Source organism: Apostichopus japonicus, chromosome 11 (assembly GCF_037975245.1).
Source record: "Apostichopus japonicus isolate 1M-3 chromosome 11, ASM3797524v1, whole genome shotgun sequence".
NCBI classification, from domain to species: domain Eukaryota; kingdom Metazoa; phylum Echinodermata; class Holothuroidea; order Aspidochirotida; family Stichopodidae; genus Apostichopus; species Apostichopus japonicus.
The window spans coordinates 18,851,067-18,862,353 of NC_092571.1; the positions used below are offsets into that span (position 1 = coordinate 18,851,067).

At 39.6% G+C, this 11,287-nt stretch overlaps 1 protein-coding gene across 2 annotated transcripts in view; it reads right to left on the bottom strand.

The window, feature by feature from the left end:
- Positions 1-10,823, bottom strand: part of LOC139976321 (ATP-dependent translocase ABCB1-like) — a 57,392-nt gene extending 46,569 nt beyond the window's left edge. Inside the window, exon 1 of one of the 2 annotated variants that reach the window (XM_071985002.1) lies at positions 10,781-10,823. In XM_071985002.1, coding sequence (XP_071841103.1) covers positions 10,781-10,808 — 28 coding nt within the window. In that variant the 5' untranslated portion in view covers positions 10,809-10,823. Of the gene's footprint in view, positions 1-749; positions 1,382-10,780 lie in introns of those variants that run through there. The other variant, XM_071985006.1, reaches the window with a different exon arrangement.
- Between the last annotated feature and the right edge of the window lie 464 nt (positions 10,824-11,287).

Consider the following 11,287-nt stretch of genomic DNA (forward strand, 5'->3'; position numbering starts at 1 on the left):
TGCATAGCATATAACATTTGTATGCCTTACAGTAGCATGTATATTGTATGATGTCTAGGCCAGCATATGGTATAGGTAACTAAAGTCTACGGCCAAATTTCCAGCTTCGGACTCTGACAGTAATTTTTTTTTTGTATATTATTTTCAGGTTTAATCACTTGTTTTCGTGTATATCATGATAGGCCTATCACTGCAGGCTTCCGTTGCACACAAGCCAAATGTGTTATCAGGGGTTATTATACAGCTTAAAACTGTAGTGTGGTCCTGTACAGATATAAAGTGCATTATTTCATGGAGGACTGCAGGAATGCAAGTTTTTTTTCGGAGCACGCAAATATTGTTGAGACGTAGCATCCGGGGGACACGCAAGTTTTAAAATCCTATTGTGGAGAGCGTTGAAGAGTGTTGATGAAACAATTTCTCTTTTCGTGACCAAAGCAATTCGAATTTATCCACCCTTGAGTCAATACAACAAACCACACGATGCCACCCCCCCCCCATCCGGCCTTGGTCCAAACAGAAACTAAACACATCCAGGACAACATCATGATTGACGAACCGTAGTACATGTCGCCGGTTCATACACGTTTGAGCGATGTTACATACACTGGATGTATACGGAAAGAAAAATGTGCCACTTATCACAATTCATCGGGCTCAGTTAACTATGTTTACAATACAATATTACAGAATAATACGAAGACACATATACATGTCTACTCTACGTGAAATGATATTAGTCAACTTACCGAAGATAGCAAACAACCCCTAACGTTTCAATTAGTATCGTTATCCCTGTAAAAAAAAAATCACGGATCCACTTCAATGAATACCAGTACTATACCGCTTCGTTTCTGATGCGACGGGAGAAGATTTTTTTCACAATATTCAAACTGATATGGAAAGGGCATATAATATATGTTCTAGCCCTGACGATAATGAATTTTACTTTCTCGCGCCAAGAGAGTTGTCTCGACGCTCCTCTCCAGCAGCCTATTGACAGCAGCCGTACTGGGGTTTAGAAGATCCGAAACTAGCGAGCTTAATAATATTAGTGAACGTCAGAAGAGCGAGAGAGAGAATAATATACTATTTATATCCACGTGATACTAGCAGATGAAACAGTCGACCTTTGTAACTTGTCTCCAGTTTGTTTGCAACGGTTCAACAATCCCACAGATTTAACGCCGGTCTCTTCACTACGTAATTGCTAAACACTTAAAGTTTTACTGCTGGTTGTGTATATATCTGTTCTGTGCATGTGAGCGGTAATCACAACCAGCCTGCTTTGATCAAAGGTGAAAACCTCACAGACTGAAAGAGAGGTGAACCGAATCACACCGTGAAGTGAAGTGAACTGATATTACGTAAGCCTAATGGTGAGCCCTCTGTCACGAATTTCAGTCGAAGAACAGTTTCCTGAAGGTCGCTATACACGATCTGGATTACACTGCGCGGTACCACTAATTATATGTAAGACTTCACGATTTTCGAACCTGCATGTAGGTGAGAGGTTGATGTCGTCACAGCTCAATTAATTTCTTTTGCCGAGGCTACAACAATAAATTATGGAAGCAACTTACTCAACGCACAGTTAAGTCATCAGTGTCATTCTGGCGCTAACAAGGTCACGAGTCTCCACGAGCTATGAGTGCCTGATGTAGGTAGCGGTATTGCTGGGGAAGTCGTGTGGGGGTGGGTGGGCAAGGGGTCGAGATGGGTGTGAAGTGTATAGGGGATCGGTGAGACTACATGAATGTGTACTGAAACCTCTAAACGTTTTCCTGGATGTTTTAATTTATTTTTTTGTAAGAGGGTGTTGATTGACCCTTAACAGTTAACAATATTTGACTGACTCAATCAGTCGTCGTCGCATATCCTAATATCATTGCACAAAGCTGTGATCTACAGTAATTACCTATTCACAATAGAGGTAAAAGATGAGCGCATGCGTGACAACTGTGTGGAAGTATATATCATATCCGACAAACACATGACTATAAAGAATAACTATTTCTAGGAATAACGGTAAACTAAGGTATCGAGTAAATTGGATGTCTTATCATGCAGGAGATGTTAATTCATAGCAGTTATTACTTATTGGGTTTAACATAGAGAGGATATAGTCCTCATTATGTACCGTGCCACCCATTCCTCACCATATCCCGTCTCACCTACAAAAATAAACTGACATGCTTTGGGTTGGATGCCGGAAATATTAGTGAACTGGGTATATGGATACAGTGTAGGCAGTTAACCTACTATATATAAATCGATATAGCGTACTAAATGATTTTATATGTTAGGAGGGAATCTCATGAGGACGTACCCAGCCCTCCCGTCCTTGAAATTAAAAAGCGCCTATTAAGTTATTAACTTAAAAGTGCCCGTCTTTGTCAATGATTACCTTTGGTTTTCTGTTCTTTTTGTAACAAATAGAGAATTTTTGTATAAAAGTGACCTATTGTTTAAAAATTGAGCAAACTGTAAGCCTATATAAAACGCGCCTTTTTGTCCTGTAAAACGTTCAAATAGGCCTATTGGAATTTTGAGGTAGTTTTGTGGTTTGTTTCCTCAATACGAAGTCACATATTCATCATTCTTAGGCCACCCTCCCCCCCCCCCTCCTTCCCCAGGTTGAACTCTCTTCCGCCAATCTGTCTTTTTATTGTGACTTCCCAAAATATTTAGCTCAAGGTTTTGTAAGTGCTTGTTCATAATGGATGCTACGTAGTCAATGTTTACATCAAGGAAACGTATGGGGCATGGAGAGGGTAAGGGGAGCGAAGAGCGAGTGAGGGTGTCAGAAAACCTCCAAAACAATGCCAAGATAGTGAATGGACTCACTGAGCCTATAGAGAAACATGTATGATGAGATTTGCAGTATGAAAAGCGAAAAACTTTACAAATACTGATGAAATTATATCTGTTAGGAGCCAATCCTGATTCATTTTCACATCATTAATTGGACGTTTACCTGAAGATATATTAATGAACAATCTTCTGTATTTGATTTTCAGGATGTTTGCTAGATTAGTCACCCTTTGTTTCGAGCATCTGTAATCCATATAAGTCTATGTTTGTTTACAAAGCCTTGTATCGGATAAGGTAAAGATCATTCAAGTTTTTGCCATGCGCATGCGCATGCGCATGAGTCAACATTTTCACCCGCATATATTTTATGGTAAACAGTGTCTACATGGTAAACAGTGTCTACCTGATGCACTATCAGAGGTCAAATGAATAAAGAAATGGATGTGTTCCTTTATTTCTGTCTATCAAATACTTTATACGATACCGCAACCTTTCATATCCCTACCCTGACCCTGCAAAGTGTAAACAGAATGCATCATCGTTTGTAATCAATTGTTCTACACATTTTTATTTACGATACAGCGTCGGACTTCCGGTTGCGTAATTTTCTTTGCAAATTGCGGAAGATGGTATAGAATGGAAGTTTTCGTAGCGTTTATTTACTTTACTCTGAAAAGGAAACGATGCAACTGTGATTCACTGTGAGCATTTCTAATGGAAATGCATGCGTATCTCTCTTACTGAATGTTAATGCTAATATTGGTAGCACATTTAATATAATTTCACTTGACCTACATGACTAAATCAGTCAATTAATTTGATTTCTTTGCGAAGGAATTACATCCGCTTGAGTTAAACGGCGACATATTGGCCTATCATTTAGATCTGATTAAACCTGTGCCTTAAGCAGTTTATTACCTCATTGCTATTGCCTAATGGTTTGTCTGAAAGTTCTATTTCTAAGCATTCTTTCATAAAATCTTTCCATTGGTAATAATGTTTTGTTTTTACATCTTATTACTAATAATACTTCCCGCTTCAATGAATTGTATATATTGTCAGTATTAGCACTATTTATACGCAGAGGTATATTATTCAAAAGCACTGTTCGCCTTCAGTGTTGTACTTGACATGTACACATAATCGTATATAGGACTGAATGATCAGCTAAATATATCGAGTGCTTTAAGTCATTATTAAGATAAAATCATCGTGATTAACAAGAAGTAATATATATATATATATATATATATATATATATATATATAGATATATATATGTATATATTATATATATATATATATATATATATATATATATATATATAGATATATATATATATAGATAGATATATAAAGGCTACCTCGAAGGTCAATCCATTACTTCATTGATCAGCCTGTGATATACGATATTACCTTGTGTATCATAAAAGCTGTTTTTCAGCTGCGAGAATACTTGTATATTTACTGCACTGTCCGCTATACACGTTAACCTGTGTTGTTGTAACTTGCACTTCATAATTACAGGAGCTGTTCATACCGGGGAGATATAAACACGTCTAGTTTTATGTGCTTTCTTTATATAGCCTACATAATGAATGAACGTTAAATCTCGTGAGAATTGATTCCCTGCACGGCACATTTCAGTTATTCAGCTGAGGCATATAGCATGGATATATATACATATGGATGTTAGCCAGCAATGCTATATATTATTATTGTAGGGATAACATACTAAGCATCTAAAAGTGGAAAACAATTGAAATCCAAAGAATTAAATGAAAAGAGAATATTCAGATTTATAGGAACCCACTTGACATCCGTCGGTTGAGACAGAGAGTAATATAGGTGTTTCTACCCATTACATCAAAATAATAATAACGTAGTGAGTGGATACACCCTCTACCTATCCCTCTTATCCTCCAATCCTTGTCACTTATCAAACTTCCTCCTGAAGCTCATATTCAGTCGTGTATCCTTTTATTAGTTTGGGACTATGAATGGACGGTAATCCACTAGCCTGAGAAACAACAGGATACCGAAAGTACGTAAAAGCAGATCGTTTACCCCCTCCCCCTCCCCCTCCCCTCAAAACCTACACTGTTAGTTACCCGTGCAACTGATATATATTTGCATATATTTAGTTTATGCATGTGTGCGTGCGTGTGTAGCTATATATGCTTTGGGTATATCATGCGTCCCCTTAATATCGGCGCAGTTGAGTTAATCCCCACATTATAACGGCATTCACTGGGATCGAGTAGGCCTATCCAATAGGCTGGTGTACAAGCAGTTTTCTGTACTTTCCAAGATAGTAACATGTAGAAATACTACCAGCTTCTTGGTGAGGATTTTCCATTTAGTGTTTTCATTATTAGTATAATTCTTCCACAGCTTTTACGGCACGGTATTTCACCATGCGGTAGCCTACTACCATATATGTTCGAATTAATTGCAAGGTACAGGCCTACAGCTGAGAATCAGGTGTTGCGCAACACGTCGCAATACATCGCGTGCAACTCAGTTCAGTCAGGCAAATGGCGGCAAACTGATGTATAGTAATTACGTCATTCTTACAACGTAGAATGAAATGACGCATCAGTTTAGATTAGCTCATATGTACACAGAGTGACGGAATGGTCTATTTTGAGACAGATATACATACAATCACACCGCTCCTGACGAGAGTGTATAGAAATCACACGCGGGATTTATTGCATCATTGCTAAGATCTTTCGTTTCGTGGAATATATATTTTCTTCTAAAACGTGAGAATGATTAAAATGATAACTGCAATACGGGATTGAATTGCTACATGCTGGATACCGTTGAAAGTTGATATTAAGGGTGAGGTGTGGGTGGGGGTAGGAGGGGTGTAGAGATTGATAAATATGGGATAGATGTATAAAGAGACGACAACTTTCATGTGCTTCACGACTGATGCATGTACCACCTCCACTGTTCCTCCCCCTCATTGCCCCCCCCCCCTTCGGCACCCGCCCTCCAATTTCAACATGATAAAATTACCAAAGGGCTGGAAGAAAGGGAATGTTCAGTGGTCCTATCCCTTTTATTTTTATGTTTAGAAATGAGCTAGTTCATGGGTACGGTTATTGCGATACCGGTAATTCTTGTTGTGTAGAGAAAATGGGTTTATACAATTAAATAATGACTTTAGAATGAAGTTTAGTCTTACAATGTTATTCACCAACCTCTCTCCCCATCCCCACAAGAAAAAAAGCATTTGAGAACTAGTAATGATATAGCTATTCCGGTTTTGAAGATGTTCACCTTTGAAATATGCTTAATCTCTTTAATGCTCCTTTAAGGGATAAATTGATACTGACTTCGGCTTCTCAAGTTCCCAGAACAGCAATAAATGTTAATGTAAATCCATATTCTAATAACTCATCCAAATCATATTCTTTTAACTCAAGGGCGGCGGAAGCACTTTTAATCTGGGGGGGCACCGACATCAAAGGGCACTTTGCCGAAATTCGATTGGACTGATGCAGTTTATATTTAGTACCCTTTATAACTCTTATTGTATTATCTTATTTGCGTATACACATCACTCCATCAACGCCCCCCCCCCCCCCTTCAAGAAAAATGTTCATACTAGCACTTCAATATCCAATGTGCAAATCGGGAAACAAGGAACAAGTTTTCTTTTGAGACAAAATGAGGCGAAATCTTGCTAGTTGCTAATGTAGGAATCTTCCGAGTTTATTTCGAATTTTGTCCATTCGAAATAGCTTTGAGTTTGACCGACAGAAATCCATTAAAAGTCAGGGCGTATAGCCAGGATTTGCAAAGTTGTATGCACGACTGAGCGGAGCGCCACCATCAGTTGGCGCTGAGCGTACAAGAAAATTTGAGGTTTTACAAACCCCTCAGATGGCCGGAAACGGCCCTTCCCGAGTGTTCATTCTGGTTCCCTGGCCTCTTGCTAACTTGAGACACCTCAATTTGTATGTAGAAAAAGGGCACATTTTTAACCTGAGGAAAAGTGGGGGGGCACGTGCCCCCTGTGCCCCCCCGGTTCCGCCGCCCTTGTTTTAACTTCATGTAAACAACTGATCATCCTTGGTTGGCATACAGCACCATTCAAGTTGTAATGGACTAATATATAATACACTGTAAACATGTCATTTTAGGCCATAAAAATGTTATGATTTCACATTGAGTTTGTGTTATATCTGAGGAAATGACCTAATTGTCTGTGTATTGTAGACTATATAGTCCAGTCACTTGATTTGGCGATTTTTTAAAGGGTCATATCTCAAAACTTGAAAATGTTATAGCAAAAAAAAACATGGAAATGATAGCATGTTTTTAATAATCAACAACATATACACTTCATTTGGTATCTAAAGTCATCCGTAATGATGTGTGGTAACACTCTGACTGTGTGTCCCAGCTTCAGTGGCGGAGCTAGAGGTATTGGTCAAGGGGGGCGAGAATGGTCTGTAGGGGCGCTTCCGACACTATCTAAGCGGAGCGCCACCACGGGTTGGCGCGGAGCGTACCGGAATTTTTGAGTAAAGATACTCCCTAGATCGCCTGCAATGACCCTTTCCGGACCTTGCTAATTTGCAGATAAACGAAGAAAAAATAGGTGTCATCGCCAAAACAATGTGACTGACAAATGTCAATATGTAGATGAGAGCGCAATGAAAAAGTCAAAAATCGCGAATAACTAAAAACGGTGGTAAAAAGGTGAAAAGGGCGCCAGCAGTCCATTTGAGTCCGTCAGGGGGGCATCCGCCCCGCCCCCCCTGACTGTATGGACTCTCCGCCACTGCCCAGCTTCTTACTGCTTTATGTGTGATAATGCGACATATTCGATCAGTTGAGTCTCCTTTATAATGTTTGCATATAATGTTATAGAAATATAAGAGCGTTACAGAACACACACCAGTAACATAATATACATATGCACCCTTGATGCATATTCAGTGAGAACTTTGGAATTAGAAATTGCCTTTTTGAGTTGCAGGACTCGCAGCAATGCATATTTACTATGTCTTTTCGTACATGTGTGGTCCTATACTTACCTTATCCATGCACGTTAAACTCAGTAGGTGCACCCATGTTGGGTTTCTGTACATGGCTGTGTTTGTAAAGACTCCCTTGTGTTCTCAAGAATTCAATGAATATGAACTTCAATTACACAGTTAGATGACCTCAACACGGTTTTGTTTTGACCTATTCGTGATCTTATGCATTTTCACTGTTCCTTGGTTGACATGACAACTCCCCCTGTCAACATTCCTCCCTCTAAATATTATAAAGTTGTCTACAGCTCCTGTATCACTCCGTAGAGCACATGTACAGCCTAAGCTAATGATAGTACAATATTATTATATTTTTATGGTCCAAGGAAAAGTGAAAAAAAAATTGAGCTCTGAAAAGGGTTGCTATATATCTGTTCTGGTTTTCATGATATTAACCCTTAAAATATGCTTAATCTCTTGAATTCTCCTTTAAGAATAAATCGACGATGACGTCATCTCCTCGTGCAGTGCTTGTCTAAATGTTAATGTTGTTAAATTCTAACAACCCAAACAAAACATATTCTTTTAACTTGATACAACCAACATACCACCCTTAGATGACATTCAACACCATTTGTAATTGACAATTGTTTATGCATCGAAAACATGTCATTTATATACAAAAATCGTATGCTTTCACATTGAGGTTTGTATACATGCATCTAAGGAACTGATCTAATGGTATTAAGACTATATAGACCAGTTACCTTAAATTGATGAACCTTAGCAGTTTACACTTAACACTTAAATAGTACACAACTTAGAATACTTCAATGGATCTACTGAATGAATTTCATAACCATTATGAGATTTTGTTTTCAAACATCATTGCAAAATTGATTAAAGCAAGGGCGTAGGAACCGGGGGGGCTGGGGGGCGCCAGCCCCCCCCCCCAGTGAAAAATGTGGAGGGGCGGAAGTATCATTCCGCCCCCCCGCTTCGCAAGTCAGAAAACCCCTTTTTCATTTCCAAATGAGAAAAAAAAGCTCATTTGGAGCACCAAATTGCATCTAAGGCCAGGTAAAAATACAAAATTAAGTTTACAAAATGGAGTCGGTGTTGAAGTGTGCTATATTGCACCAAATTGCATCTGAGGCCACCTGGAAATGCAAAAAATTTCCAAAGGGGAGGGGGACACCCCCTCCCCTTAGACCCCTCCCCCAGGCCGGCCATCAGTCTTCAGCCCCCCCCACTCAAAAGTACCTTCCTACGCCACTGGATTAAAGCCAATTCAAGAGTCTTGCAAGTTGAATATCTGAAGAAAAGTTATGAACCTTTGATTCGGTAATATTTCCTTACCTAATGATATATAAATCAAAACTACAGTATGAAATGTTGCCCCGAAAGGAAATTAGAGCGGTATTGAAGAACTTAGCATGCATAGATTCCTCATGTGTGACCTGATTAAATCACTTTGGCTTCGGCTTTGAGTACAACGTTTCCATATACTGCTGTGTTGGACGAATCTAACCGTGGTAGTAAATACCGACTTTGCGATCCGCTTTATAGTCATTGTCGACTTTGCAATCCGCGGTCTCACTCACAATTTTGCAAGGTCGGTAAGACCCCCTTTTTGGTTTGTTTGTATCCCCAACTTGTAATCAGGTTTGAATTTTCTAATTTTCTTCCATTAAATGCAACTTCGTGTCTCTCCAGTCTCTTCAGCCGCAGCAATGATTGTCAAGGCAACAATACTCCATGCACTATATAGCCGGCATTTCCCTTCCTCCTTATTCAAATTTGAACATTAGAAGATTAAGGAAACTTGTTTTACATCCCCCCCCCCCCACCTTATCTCATATTTCCAGTGACATGCGCGAAAGGTGGTCACGCCCCTCTCCCACCATCACCTCCATTCGTCAGTCGGGGGTGGCTCAGTTTGAGTTGGTCTAGTCAAGGGATTGATACATTCTGCTGGAGAAATATTAGACCACTGCTATACGAGTGTGCAGCCCCTCGCCACCCCTTCCCGGTTCAGTCTTATTACAAGAAAAATGAATTTGATATCTTTCACTGGCCGCCGGATATTTTTCCGGGTCTGTACCCCATGCGCCCCATCGAAAGCATTGCAGGTGCAGTCAAAAGTCTGACCTTTGGAAACAAGCATCATATGCACGGTATCTCATGATAAGGGAATCTGCCGGCATATCTGTATCTGTATTAAAAGCTCGTCATAGAATGTGCAACACTGTTTGAATGCCCCTGCGTGTTAACTAGACAATTGAAATGTTTATTTAAATCCGGTGACACCATTGTTTTCTTCACAACAAATCACCTGAGTTACAAACACCATGACATCACTTTGTCCTACTTGACGTTTGTTTGATTATCTTCTGGGTTAACGAGAACAGTTTAGAGGACGCTCTTTCAAAAAACGCAAACAGATTATGCACACACAGAGCCGTATACATACGGCTCTGTGCACACACAGACCAGAGCGCCCCCTCGAGAAATAAGGGATTATTTTGATACGATTTAAATAAGCCTGTGCCTGTTTTAAACAATGGTAGAGATTTTGTACGAAAGCCAGACAATCTTCATTGTACAGAAAGACTCTAACTCGACCCCCTATATCAGGACTGCCAAGTAATACTCCTGGGGAGGGAGGAGGGGGGGGGGGATTGATGAACCGATAAATAACTTCTTTTTCAGTTAAACAGGTTTATGAGATTAGTCAATATTTATTTGAACTACTCTAGTGGGCACTACACCGGGTCCCGGAAAGCCACAATGGCGGCATTGTCCTAGTTACGCCATTGCTTATTATATTCTTAATAGTCCTATCTTTAAGCCATAAATGCTTTAGACAGTTGGTAGGGTTTCATTTGCAACATAGCAATTCTACTCAACTGACACATCTAATGCAAAAGAGAAATGCATTTTGTTTTAAATTGAATTTAAAAATCATACCTTGTACACGGTTCTTTGAGGACCCCATTCAGATAAAATTAAGATGTGATATCAGGATATTTCTATTTTCTGGTAGTAATTAAGATGATCCACTCGAATTGTTCAGTTTTAATTCTTCACACCGACAGCTGCTTCGTGGCCTTAGAAGTTCCTCTATACACAACCGAGCTACGTCCAAGTTGACCTTTGATTCCAAATGTCGTCATGATTTGGTTAAATCCTAAGTTACGTCTCCATTTTGAGCCTGTGCTGTGTTTAATTAAAGGCTGAACAATTGAAGGATATCTTGCAAGATATCATTTAGTACCCCTCAATTTCTATGGCAACATGAACTAGATTAAGGTTTGGCATATGTTGACAAAAACCAAATGGATGATTGTGTAATGTATAGATGTCTGTACCAGGACAGAAGTCCTACGTTGAGGAAAGGGGTTGGGGATTGGGGAGGATGGTGGGTGGAGGGGTTGGGTGGGGTGGAGGGGGAATGGCGGGAGAAAAGAAAACGGG